Below are 15,110 nucleotides of genomic sequence, written 5' to 3' on the forward strand. Positions count from 1 at the left end.
TGAATGACTGTCTGTACAAACTTTTTTGGTGGCAATCGAAATATCTTGTGTGAGAGACCAGGTTTTACCCTCAATTCTCCCCAATTATTGCTATGGCCACACAATATATATATATATATATATATATATATATATATATATATATATTTGCAGTTTAAAAGATTCAACTTCCATGGTGTCCATCCTTGCCCCCACTGTTGGAAAGGAGGCTTTTGTCTTTTTTTGGGAAATATTTTGGTTTCTTTGCCCCTACATTATTATTATTATTATTATTATTATTATTATTATTATTATTATAGACTGCTTTAAGTCTCCTTCATGGTAAAGTCATCACTAATAATCAACATGGATTGATCAAAAACAAGTCATGCCAGACTCATCTGGTCTCTTTTTTCGATAGAGCTACAAGCTGGGTAGATGCGGGGAATGATGCCGTGGATGGAGCGTACCTGGATTTCCGGAAGGCCTTCTTTGACAAGGTCCCCCATGACCTTCTGGCAAGGAAACTAGTCCAATGTGGGCGAGGCAAAACTATGGTGAGGTGGATCTGGAATTGGTTAAATGGACCTACCCAGAGGGTGATTCTCTCCAAGGCTTCCTCTTCTTCATCCTGGAAAGAAGTGACAAGTGGAGTGCCATCCACAGGGTTCCATCTGCTCAGGATCTTCATTCATGACTGAGATGAAGGGCTAGAAGGCATGATCATCAAGTTTGCAGATGACACCAAATTGGGAGGGAGAGCCAAGACTCCAGAGGACAGGAACAGAATTCAAAACGATCTTGACAGATTGGAGAGATGATTGGCCAAAACTAACAAAATGAAGTTCAACAGGGACAAATGCAAGATACTCCACTTAGGCAGAAAAAACGAAATGCAAGGATACAGAATGGGAGACAATGCCTGGCTCGAGAGCAGTACGTGTGAAAAAGATCTTGGAGTCCTCGTGGACTCCATGTTTATGAGCCAGGAATGTGATGTGGCGGCAAAAAAAGCCCATGGTATTTTGGCCTGCATCAAGAGGATGCATCAAGAAGTCATGCTCCCCATGCTCTATTCCGCTTTGGTTAGACCACACCTGGGATATTGTGTCCAATTCTGGGCACCACAATTCAAGAGAGATGTGGACAAGCTGGAATGTGTCCAGAGGAGGGCGACTCAAATGATCAGTGGTCTGGAGAACAAGCCCTATGAGGAGCGGCTTAAGGAGCTGGGCATGTTTAGCCTGAAGAAGAGAAGGCTGAGAGGAGATATGATGAGGGCCATGTATAAATATGTGAGAGGAAGCCACAGGGAGGAGGGAACAGATCAAGGGTCTGGAGAACAAGCCCTATGAGGAGTGCCTTAAGGAGCTGGGCATGTTTAGCCTGAAGAAGAGAAGGCTGAGAGGAGATATGATAGCCATGTATAAATATGTGAGAGGAAGCCAAAGGGAGGAGGGAGCAAGCTTGTTTTCTGCTTCCTTGGAGACTAGGACACGAAACAATGGCTTCAAACTACAAGAGAGGAGATTCCATCTGAACATGAGGAAGAACTTCCTGACTGTGAGAGCCGTTCAGCAGTGGAACTCTCTGTCCCGGAGTGTGGTGGAGGCTCCTTCTTTGGAAGCTTTGAAACAGAGGTTGGATGGCCATCTGTCAGGGGTGATTTGAATGCAATATTCCTGCTTCTTGGCAGAATGGGGTTGGACTGGATGGCCCAGGAGGTCTCTTCCAACTCTTTGATTCTATGAAAGTGGGCTATAAATAATAATAATAATAATAATATTAATAATAATAATGGCATTTGTGACTTTTTTCAAACTGTGAAGTTTTAACTGCTTGTAGGTGTAAAAAAACCCTTCTCTCGAGTTTTTAAAAAGTCCTATTGCAATAGATCGGGTTGCATTCTGGACCTCATGTTTTGCATACAATTTAGCACAGTATGCAAAAAGTCCTATTGCAATAGATGGGATTGCATTCTGGACCTCATGTTTTGCATACAATTTAGCACAGTTTGCAAAAAGTCCTATTGCAATAGATGGGATTGCATTCTGGACCTCGTGTTTTGCATACAATTTAGCACAGTTTGCAAAAAGTCCGATTGCAATAGATGGGATTGCATTCTGGACCTCATGTTTTGCATACAATTTAGCACAGTTTGCAAAAAGTCCTATTGCAATAGATCGGGTTGCATTCTGGACCCGTGTTTTGCATACAATTTAGCACAGTTTGCAAAAAGGTCCTATTGCAATAGATGGGATTGCATTCTGGACCTCATGTTTTGCATACAACTTTGCACAGTTTGCAAAAAGTCCTATTGCAATAGATGGGATTGCATTCTGGACCCGTGTTTTGCATACAATTTAGCACAGTTTGCAAAAAGTCCTATTGCAATAGATCGGGTTGCATTCTGGACCCGTGTTTTGCATACAATTTAGCACAGTTTGCAAAAAGGTCCTATTGCAATAGATGGGATTGCATTCTGGACCTCATGTTTTGCATACAACTTTGCACAGTTTGCAAAAAGTCCTATTGCAATAGATGGGATTGCATTCTGGACCTCGTGTTTTGCATACAATTTAGCACAGTTTGCAAAAAGTCCTATTGCAATAGATGGGATTGCATTCTGGACCTCATGTTTTGCATACAATTTAGCACAGTTTGCAAAAAGTCCTATTGCAATAGATGGGATTGCATTCTGGACCTCGTGTTTTGCATACAATTTAGCACAGTTTGCAAAAAGTCCTATTGCAATAGATGGGATTGCATTCTGGACCTCGTGTTTTGCATACAATTTAGCACAGTTTGCAAAAAGTCCTATTGCAATAGATGGGATTGCATTCTGGACCTCGTGTTTTGCATACAATTTAGCACAGTTTGCAAAAAGTCCTATTGCAATAGATGGGATTGCATTCTGGACCTCGTGTTTTGCATACAATTTAGCACAGTTTGCAAAAAGTCCTATTGCAATAGATGGGATTGCATTCTGGACCTCGTGTTTTGCATACAATTTAGCACAGTTTGCAAAAAGTCCTATTGCAATAGATGGGATTGCATTCTGGACCTCATGTTTTGCATACAAATTGCACAGTTTGCAAAAGGCCATATTGCAATAGATAGGATTGCATTCTGGACCTCTTGTTTTGCAATCAGCTCAGCAGCGTTTGCAAAAGTAACTTCTCCTGAAAGTTAAAAATAAAAGAGGACAGGTTTGCAAGCTGTGTCCTTTTTCTAGGTCATTTTTAAGGAGGGACAGTCAGTGAAAGCAGAAAGAGACAAGATGCTCCTGATTCACTCCATGCCGTCCTTCTTCCAAAGAGAGAGCATCCAGTCCTGTTTCATTCCTTGCAGAAGATGCATCATCGCCAGAGGCAGCAGCAGCAATTGTTTCGCAAGAGAGAGGAATGGACGGTCCATTTATTTCCAACTAGCTGTCCCCTGCCATGTGTTGCTGTGGCCCAGTCTGTTGATCTGGAAAATAAAGTAATGAGAAAGTGTTGGTTTCTAATATATGTAATTCCTTTCTGCTTGTGAGTAAACAGTATTTCTTGTTGTTCCTTTGTCAGTGTTGATGTGGAAAGTGTCTGGTTTGCCCACCCTGGAACATGCAACATATCACAGTCCTTCTTTCAAATCTGTGATACTATATCTGTGTGTGTGTGAATCATTAGGGCTGGGCAGTTTCGTTTCGTTAATTCGTAATTCGTTAATAATTCGTTAATTTTTTCAATTACAAAACGATAACGAACCATTCTGGAGCAATTTTTTAAAAAAACGAATTTTTAAACACGTTTTGTAAATGCTTCGTATTTCGTTATTGTATTCGTTTCGTTATTGTTCTGAGGTCGTTTCGTTATTATTTCCGCATGTCTGGGGCAAGTTTTTTGTTTAATTAGTGAAAAAAAATTATAATGTCACACCAAAAGTCAACAACAGAGGGAGAGGGAAGCTTCAGAAGGTTTTGGAGGTTTTTTAGCGTATTTCGCGGTTGTGTCCGCCATTAACGAATCGATTCGTTATTGTTTCGGAAATCGATTCGTTAATGTTTTGTAATTTTTTTCACATTTACGAAATTTCGTAAATATCGAACTTTTTAAAAGGAAAATTTTGTAATTATTTTAAATATTGAAACAAAAAAAAACAACCCAAATACAAATCGATTTTAGAAACAAATTTTTCCGTTGTTACCCAGGCCTATGAATCATATCTACCTATCTATATATTGATGACTGCATAGCTCTCTGTCAGGAGGGCTCTGATTACGTTTTCTTGCCCTGGTGAAGAGAGTTGGACTGGATGGGCTTAAGTATTTTCTGTTGGTCATGGGGGTTCTGTGTGGGACGTTTGCCCCATTTCTGTTGTTTGTGGCTTTCAGAATGCTCTTTAATTGTAGTGAACTATAAATCCCAGCAACTACAACTCCCAAATGTTAAGGTGTATTTCCTCCAAACTCCATCTGTGTTCATATTTAGGCATACGGAATATTTGTGTCAAGTTTGGTCCAGATCCATCATTGTTTGAGTCCACAGTGCTCTCTGGATGTAGGTGAACTACATCTCTCAAACTCAAGGTCAATGCCCACCAATCCCTTCCAGTATTTTCTGTTGGCCATGGGAGAACTGTGTGCCAAGTTTGGTTCCATTCCATCATTGGTGGAGTTCAGAATGCTCTTTGATTGTAGGTGAACTATAAATCCCAGCAACTAGAACTCCCAAATGTCAAGGCCTATTTCCTCCAAACTCCACCAGTGTTCATGTTTGGGCATATTGAGTATTCATTCCAAGTTTGTTCCAGATCCATCACAGTTTGAGTCCACAGTGCTCTTTGATTGTAGGTGAACTATACATCCCAGTAACTACAAATCCCAAATGTCAAGGTCTATTTCCTCCAAACTCCATCTGTGTTCATATTTAGGCATATGGAATATTCGTGGTCCAGATCCGTCATTGTTTGAGTCCACAGTGCTCTCTGGATGTAGGTGAACTACAACTCCCAAACTCAAGGTCAATGCCCACCAAACCCTTCCAGTGTGTTCTGTTGGTCATGGAAGTCCTGTATGCCATGTTTGGTTCAATTCCATCATTGGTGGGGTTCGGAGTGCTCTTTGATTGTAGGTGAACTATAAATCCCAGCAACTACAACTCCCAAATGACAAAATTAATTTTTTTTAAGTGAAGGACATACATTGGACTGTTAGGTGTCATGTGTCCAAATTTGGTGTCAATTCCCCCAGTGGTTTTTGAGTTCTGATGGTCACACAAACGAACATTACATTTTTATTTATATAGAAGAAGAAGAGAATCAAGCCATTATTAGGAGGTTCGGTTCTGATACAGAGAATAAGCATGGAGTTCAGTGGGGACCCCCAAAGGTCATCTGGTCCAACCCCCATCCATGTAGTTCTTAACACATTTCTATAGACATCTACAGAAATATAAAAATAATAACAATAATAATATAAGATTAATATCTACTGAAATATAATAACAGACTAATATGGTCATCTAGTCCAGTCCCTTCCATGTAGAATCAGAGGGGACCCCAGAGTTAGAGGGGACCCTGAAGGTTATCTGGTCCAGCCCATGTAGAGCAGAAGGGACCCCAAAGGAGTTAGAGGGGACCCCGAAGGTTATCTGGTCTAGCCCATGTAGTGCAGAAGGGACCCCAAAGGACATCTAGTCCATTCCCTTCCATGTAGAGTCAGAGGGGACCCCAGAGGTCATCTAGTCTATCCCCTTCCATGTAAATTTGGAGTGGACCCCAAAGGTCATCTAGTCCATTCCCTTCCATGTAGACTTGGAGGGAACCCCAAAGGACGTCAAGTCTATCTCCTTCCATATAAATTTGGAGGGGACCCCAAAGGTCATCTAGTCCAGTCCCTTCCATGTAGACTTGAAGAAGACCCCAAAGGTCATCTAGTCCATCTCCTTCCATGTAAATTTGGAGGGGACCCCAAAGGTCATCTAGTCCAGTCCCTTCCATATAGAGGAGACCCCAAAGGTCATCTAGTCCATCCTCTTCAAAGTGGTGCCAAACTGCATCCGTTTAGTACCAAGGAGAGCTCCCAAAGAGTTTCAGCGCCTTGGAAAATTGTTTACAGGCCTGCAATCCAATACAGAGCCATGGAAGTTGTAGTTCAAAGAGATCCCAAGACTCTTAAGCAGGGAAGGCTCAAGGCCTTGTGAATCTACAACTCCCAGGCCCCCATAGCATAGAGCCATGACAATTAAAGCAGCATTAAACTGCATCCAGAATGCACACTCCAATCGTGAAGCATGGGCATTGCATATTATATATATATATATATATATATATATATAACTACTTATAATACAATACAGTATAATACCTAATACTAATAATAATACTACTAATATTGCAATATAATATAGTACACTATAATAAAATACGATATATGCCTATAATATTAATAATATTGTAATGTAATACAATATACTATGACTAATAATATTATATATATATATATATATATATATATAAAATGCAATATAATATTATATATATACATATTGTATGTATATATATATATATATACACACATATTGTATATATATATATATATATATATATATATATACACACAATATTAGCATAGTGCAATATTATATATTACTACATTGTACTATGCCACTATACTGTGATATTATTAGTAATATTACATATAATATATGATATACAATTATTATATTATATATCATTATATTGTTCTGTATTATTATACCACAATATATAATACATGACTATTAGTATTATATAATATGTTGTACTATGAGTTGTAAAATATAATATATATATATAAGTATTATTCCATTACAATGTTATTAATTCTATATATTATATTGTATCATTATTATTAATTATTTTACATATTATATATTATTATATTGTACTATATATAAGTATTATTCCATTACACTGTTATTAATTCTATATATTATATTGTATCATTATTAATAATTATTTTACATATTATATATTATTATATTGTACTATATATAAGTATTATTCCATTACAATGTTATTAATTCTATATATTATATTGTATCATTATTATTATTAGTTATTTTACATATTATATATTATTATACTGTACTATATATTAGTATTATTCCATTACAATGGTATTATTTCTATATATTATTATATTTTATCATATTATTATTAATTATATTAAATATTATATATTATTATATTGTACTATATATTAGTATTATTCCATTACAATGGTATTAATTCTATATATTATATTGTATCATTATTATTAGTTATTTTACATATTATATATTATTATATTGTACTATATATTAGTATTATTCCATTACAATGTTATTAATTCTATATATTATATTGTATCATTATTATTATTAGTTATATATACATTATTATATATTATTATATTGTACTATTATGCCACAATATATAATATACTACCAGTATAGTATACTATTATTATCATATAATATGTTGCACTATAAGTTGTAAAATATATAATATATATTAGTATTATTCCATTACAATGTTATTATATCTATATATTATTATATTGTATCATATTATGCAGTCATGCTGGACACATGACCTTGGAGGTGTCTATGGACAACGCCGGCTCTTCGGCTTAGAAATGGAGGTGAGCACCAGAGTCGGACACAACTGGACTTAATGTCAGGGAAAAACCTTTACCTTTCAACATATTATTACTAATTATATTGCATTATTATATATTATTATATTGTACTAGACTATTATGCCACAATATATAATACACTATCAGTATATTATACTGATAGTATATTATATATAATAGTATATTATATATAATATAATATTATATATAATATAATATAATATAATAATATAATAATAATATTATATATTATGATATAATATAATATATAATATTATAAAATTTTATATTGTAATATATTATATTATATATTATAATATATAATATAATATTATATATTATATTATATTAATATATAATATATATTATATTATAGTATAGTATTATATAATATATTATATAGTATTATATATCATATTATACTATATCATAAGTTGTAGTATATATATATAGTACTTTATTAATATTACATTACAATTATTATTATGCCACAATATATAATACACTACCAGTATATTGTACTATTAGTATTATAGAATCATAGAATCCAAGAGTTGGAAGAGACCTCCTGGGCCATCCAGTCCAACCCCATTTTGCCAAGAAGCAGGAATGTTGCATTCAAATCACCCCTGACAGATGGCCACCCAGCCTCTGTTCAAAAGCTTCCAAAGAAACAGCCTCCACCACACTCCAGGGCAGAGAGTTCCACTGCTGAACGGCTCTCACAGTCAGGAAGTTTTTCCTCATGTTCAGATGGAATCTCTTCTCTTGTAGTTTGAAGCCATTGTTCCATTGCGTCCTAGTCTCCAGGGAAGCAGAAAGAAAGCTTGCTCCCTCCTCCTCCCTGTGGCTTCCTCTCACATATTTATACATGGCTATCATATCTCCTCTCAGCCTTCTCTTCTTCAGGATAAACATGCCCAGCTCCTTAAGCCGCTCCTCATAGGGCTTGTTCTCCAGACCCTTGATCTGCCCCGTCCTCCCTGTGGCTTCCTCTCACATATTTATCCATATCTCCTCTCAGCCTTCTTTTCTTCAGGCTAAACATGCCCAGCTCCTTAAGCCGCTCCTCATAGGATGTGTTCTCCAGACCCCTGATCTGCTCCCTCCTCCCTGTGGCTTCCTCTCACATATTTATACATGGCTCTCATCATATCTCCTCTCAGCCTTCTCTTCTTCAGGCTAAACATGCCCAGCTCCTTAAGCCGCTCCTCATAGGGCTTGTTCTCCAGACCCTTGATCATTTTAGTCGCTCTCCTCTGGAGACATTCCAGCTTGTCAATATTATATAATATATTACATTATATAGAAGTTGTAGTATATATAATATATCATTACGTTATTAATATTATATTACAATTGCAAAGTTATTATTTCTAGATATTATGATATTGTATTATATTATATAATAATATTGCTGTGGCCCAGTCTGTGTTTATGTGTTTTGTGTGTGTAAAAATGAGTATATGTGTGTGTATATATTTGTGTATATGTGTATATATTTGTGTATATGTGTATATATCTGTGTTTGTGTATATATGTCATTTTGCGCATCCGTGCTGTGGCCCAGTCTGTGTTTATGTGTTTTGTGTGTGTGTGTATATATGTATATGTGTGTTTGTGTATATATGTCGTTTTGCACATATGTTGTAATGCATTTTGGGGGTTTCTTCTGTATTTTTCGGTGTTTTTTTGAGTGATGGTCACACCTTGAGTTAGTAGGTGTCTTGAGGCCAAATTTGGTCTCAATTCGTCCAATGGTTTTTGAGTTGTGTTAATCCCACAAACAAACATTACATTTTTATTTATATAAGTTTATATATTATATATTTTCTGCATCTAGAAGGCTTAGTCCAACAGTGGAGCATGGGCATTGCAGTCCTATTCACCTTCTCCGACTTTAAACCCTCCAAAACTGGGAATTGCAATTCGAGAAATAAACAAAAGAAAAGAAAATCAAAGGAACTTCTTGCAAAAAAAATAAATAAAATAAAGCAGGCTGCAGCATCAGCCAAGCAGGCGCCAGGGAGTGGGAGGCGCCTCAGCCAATCAGAGCCCTCCCCGGCCAAGCACGCTCGCTCCTCGCCTTCTGATTGGCTCCGGCGCGCCTCCCTGGGACCATAAATAAGAGCCTGCTCTCACTTGAGCCTCCAGAAAGGGAAAATCTAGCTCTGAGAGATCAATCTGGAAAGCAAAGTTGCTGCTGAATTGCTGCCTTATCCCGGAGAATAACACTGCTTTTGCAAGGTAGGCATACCCTTCACTCATTTAGCAGGGGAAAAATGTCTTAATTGCTTTAATTGCTTGGATTTGGGCTTATTTTTAATTTTTTATTATTTTTTTCCCAAAAGCAATGGGATTATTTGCATAGAATTATGACTTTTTGAAGTTTTTTTTCCCAATGCAATAAATATTGTACTTGTTGCAGAATGGAAGGAAGGAAAAGAAACGAGGGATGTAGGGAGAAAGAGAGACAAAAGGAGAAAAGATAGAGAGATGGAAAGGAAAGAGAGTTGCATAGAAGATGGGAGGAAAGAAAGAATGGAAAAGAAGGATGCAGGAAAGCAGCAGATAGAAAAGGGAAAAAATATGCAAAGGAAACAGTTCCATCTTGTCTCCTGTGCTTTACTAATAATATAATATAATTCAATGTATATATATAATATTTATAATATAATATATATACATATAATATTTATAATATAATATATATGCAAATAATATTTAAAATATAATGTAATGCAATATAATACTACTAATAATAATATAATGTTATCATTATAATGTAATGTATACATATAATATTTATAACATAATATATATACAAATATTTACAATATAATGTAATGCAATATAATACTACTACTAATATCATGTTATCATTATAATATAATGTATACATACCATATTTATAATATAATATATATATGCAAATAATATTTAAAATATAATGTAATGTAATATAATACTACTAATAATATGTTATCATAATATAATGTAATGCAATATAATACTACTACTAATATAATGTTATCATTATAATATAATGTATACATGTAATATTTATAATATAATATATATGCAATATAATACTACTACTAATAATATAATGTTATCATAATATAATGTAATGCAATATAATACTAATAATAATATCATGTCATCAATATAATATAATGTATACATATAATATTTATAACATAATATATATGCCAAATAATATTTACAATATAATATAATGTATACATATCATATTTATAATATAATATATATGCAAATAATATTTACAATATAATGTAATGCAATATAATACTAATAATAATATAATGTTTTTATTATAATATAATGTATACATATCATATTTATAATATAATGTGTATGCAAATAATATTTATAATATAATGTAATGCAATATAATACTACCACTAATAATATAATGTTATCATTATAATATAATGTATACGTATAATTATAATGTAATGTATATACATATAATATTTATAATATAATGTAATACAATGTATACATATAATATTTATAATATAATATATGCAAATAATATTTATAATATAATGTAATGCAATATAATACTACTACTAATAATATGTTATCATTATAATACAATGTATACATATAATATTTATTTATTTATCGTGTCATCCGCAACCAGAACATTGTATTACATTTCTAACAGAACAAAACAAACAAATAGATAAGAAAAAAATAAAAACACAGATTTTGCAAACTTGGTAGTGGATTACATGTCCTTTGACCAGTATCTGTCCCCTTGGAGTGCCTCTGGTGTTGCCGCAAGAAGGTCCTCCACTGTGCATGTGTCAGGGCTCAGGGTGCATTGCAGCAGGTGGTCAGTGGTTTGCTCTTCTCCACACTCGCATGTCGAGGATTCCACTTTGTAGCCCCATTTCTGAAGGTTGGCTCTGCATCTCGTGGTGCCAGAGCGCAGTCTGTTCAATGCCTTCCAAGTCACCCAGTCTTCTGTGTGCCCAGGAGGGAGTCTCTCATTTGGTATCAGCCATTGGCTGAGGTGCTGGGTTTGAGCCTGCCACTTTTGGACTCTTGCTTGCTGAGGTGTTCCAGCGAGTGTCTCTGTAGCTCTTAGAAAACTATGTCTAGATTTAAGTCATTGGCGTGCTGGCTGATACCCAAACAGGGGATGAGCTGGAGATGTCTCTGCCTTGGTCCTTTCACTATTGGCTGCTATTTCCCGGTGGATGTCAGGTGGTGCAATACCGGCTAAGCAGTGTAATTTCTCCAGTGATGTAGGGCGCAGACACCCTGTGATAATGCGGCATGTCTCATTAAGAGCCACATCCACTGTTTTAGCGTGATGAGATGTGTTCCACACTGGGCATGCATACTCAGCAGCAGAGTAGCACAGCGCAAGGGCAGATGTCTTCACTGTGTCTGGTTGTGATCCCCAGGTTGTGCCAGTCAGCTTTTGTATGATATTGTTTCTAGCACCCACTTTTTGTTTGATGTTCAGGCAGTGCTTCTTGTAGGTAAGAGCACGGTCCAGAGTGACTCCTCCCAGGTATGTGGGTGCGCTGCAATGCTTCAGTGGGATTCCTTCCCAGGTAATAATCCTCAGAGCTCGGGATGCTTGTCTGTTCTTGAGATGAAAAGCACATGTCTGTGTTTTAGATGGGTTAGGGATCAGCTGGTTTTCCCTGTAATAGACAGTAAGAGCACCTAGAGCTTTGAAGAGCTTCTGTTCAACCATCTCAAAGCTCCCTGCTTGAGCGGTGATGGCACGATCATCAGCATAGATGAAGCTCTCTGTCCCTTCTGGCAGTGGCTGGCCATTTGTGTAGATGTTGAACATGGATGGAGCAAGCACGCTCCCCGGAGGCAGGCCGTTCTTCTGTGTCCGCCATCTGCTTCTCTGGCCCTGGAACTCAACAAAAAAGCTCCTGTTTTGTAGCAGGTTTCCTTTGAGGCGGGTGAGGTGGTCGTCCTTTGTTATAGAAGAATGTGATGATTTACGGGGTCAAAGGCTGCTGACAGGTCTATGAAGACACCTCCTGTAATCTGCTGCCCTGCTGTGACTTTTTCACGGACGACCTTTTTACAACGCTGTTGTTTCTCCTCCTTTGCAGGTCTGCTGCCATGTGGCTGCTGGACAAAGTCCGCTCCTCTTCGGAGGACGCTGCCTCCGCCTCGCTGTCCACTTCACCGTCCGGTATTGCCGCTCCTTTCGCCAACATCCTGACCCCGGACCGCATTCCGGAGTTCTGCATCCCGCCAAGGCTGTCGTCCGTTTCTCCACCGTCGAAGAACCCCGGTTCGGGTTTCTTGCCGCACCGATGCATCACCGAGACGGGTCTGCAAACCAAGGAGCAATTCCTGCCGCACTTGATCCAGGTGGAAAGCGTCGACGAAGAAGAGGAGGAGGACGGCACCAATTCGGACCCTCGCTCGCAAGCGGCCTTGTCGTTGCCGCATTTCCAAAAGGCACAGACTTCTTACGGCTTTTGCACTTTGTTGGAGAGTCCTCACACGCGGCGGAAGGAGTCCATCTTCCATAGCGAAGGAACTTTTGCTTGTGGCTTGAGCTTGCCACGATCGCGGTCTAGTAGTTATAGCGGCCGAGAACTGCAGACAATTGGGTCACGGTCTGGTAGTTATAGCGGACGAGAACTGACCGTTCCCATCCAGGCAACTGGACCTATCACTGTCCGGTCGCTTCAAGAACTGACCGTTCCTATCCAGACAACCGGGTCACGGTCTGGTAGTTATAGCGGACGAGAACTGACCGTTCCCATACAGACAACCGGGTCGCGGTCTGGTAGTTTTAGCGGACGAGACCTGACCATTCCCATCCACGGACGAGAGACAACCCGACCTATCACCGTCCAGTCTCTTCAACGGCAGCGTCAATGCGTTTGGGACAGCGATACGACCGTTTCGTCCACCGACTCGTCCCCATTTAGTTCCCCACGTTTGGGACAACGATGCGGATCGCTCTTCAAAGCATTCAGCCATGACGGATTGCTTAAATCGAAAAGCAACGGATCCCGAATTGGACGAGCCGGGTCTTTATCTGCGGATGAAAGCGGCAGCTCTACTGACAGCAGCCCCAACGCAACACGGCGCTCTTCGGAGAGCCTTTGCGAGCCGTCTCCTCGTTCGTACAGCCTCTCCGCACTCCCCGTTTTCCCTATAGAATTAGAGAGGCTGAGCCGCGAGAGTGTGATCGCCGTAGGCCCGGCGGCCATCATCCGACTGTCTTCGGAGTACTGTCCCCACAACCGCCGCCTCCGCGTCCGGCTCATCAGCGCCGAAGGTCTCTACCCGCCCACCGCTGACCCGAAAGGCATCCACTGTTGTGTCTCGTTTGCCTTGTTGCCGGGCAAGATGCAGAAACAGCGCAGCACTGGCATCAAGCGCAGCCGCAACCCCATCTTCAAGGAGGACTTCTTCTTCGTCGGCCTGGCCGAAGACGATCTCTACGACTTTGCGCTGCGGATAAAAGCCGTCAACAAAGGCAGCGGTGTGAAGAGGGACGTGGTCTTGGCTGAGAGCCGCGTGGCTCTTCACCTCCTCCTTGCCACATGAAAATGGGCCAATTTTGTATTCATTGAAACTGGACAGGCATGGACCATCTTCAGCCCACCCTCCAGGTGTTTTGGACTTCAGTTCCCACAACGTTGGTATGCAGATGATCCTTTGATTGACTTACGTGCCCATTTCCAAGAGGACAAAGTCATGGGCCAACTGCGGCCCTCCTTCCAGGTGTTTTGGACTATGTAGATGATCCCTTGATTGACTCACGTGCCCAGTTCCAAGAGGACAAAGGCATGGGCCAACTGCGTCCCTCCTTCCAGGTGTTTTGGACTTTATGTAGATGATCCCTTGATTGACTTACGTGCCCATTTCCAAGAGGGCAAAGTCATGGGCCAACTGCAGCCCTCCCTCCAGGTGTTTTGGACTTTCAACTGTTAGGAATTGTGGGAGTTGGAATCCAAAACACCTAGAGAGCAGAATTTTTAGGAACTGATTTCCATTGCAAATGGACAGAAATTATTTATTATTTATTGTGTGTGTGTTGACTCCTTTTTCTATTTTAATAAATTGCATTATTTAAAAAAATAAATAAATTATTTTTCAAAATATAGACATATCTGTGTGTCTGTTGTGGTTTGGGCAAGCGAACGATCCCTCCAAAATTCGAAAGATTAAGGTTAAAAGCAGAATATAGTTCCAAAGATCTTCAGGCAAAAACAGGAGACATAATCCTATTGGCAAAGTTCAAACCAGAGTCCCAGATACAACCAATGAAACCATTGCCCCATGAATCACCATGCAAGAAATCCCAAGCGTACTGCTTTCCGCGATAAGATTATTCCATGAAGCTTTCAGGCTAGTAAGCTACGTTGAACTGACACTTTCACAGAGTTTCCAGGAGGCCTAAATACCTTTCTAACATCAAAAAAATTAGGCTCTCAGCATCATAAAAGCATTGCGA

At 38.5% G+C, this 15,110-nt stretch overlaps 1 protein-coding gene across 1 annotated transcript; it reads left to right on the forward strand.

The window, feature by feature from the left end:
* Positions 1-9,793: 9,793 nt before the first annotated feature.
* Positions 9,794-14,690, forward strand: LOC132762734 (C2 calcium-dependent domain-containing protein 4C-like). The gene is made up of 2 exons (XM_060755915.2): positions 9,794-9,871; positions 12,742-14,690. The coding sequence occupies exon 2, from the start codon at positions 12,752-12,754 to the stop codon at positions 14,198-14,200; it is 1,449 nt and encodes a 482-aa protein (XP_060611898.2). The 5' UTR covers positions 9,794-9,871; positions 12,742-12,751; the 3' UTR covers positions 14,201-14,690.
* Positions 14,691-15,110: the final 420 nt, after the last annotated feature.

Source organism: Anolis sagrei, chromosome 9 (genome assembly GCF_037176765.1).
Source record: "Anolis sagrei isolate rAnoSag1 chromosome 9, rAnoSag1.mat, whole genome shotgun sequence".
In the NCBI taxonomy this organism is placed as follows: Eukaryota; Metazoa; Chordata; class Lepidosauria; order Squamata; family Dactyloidae; genus Anolis; species Anolis sagrei.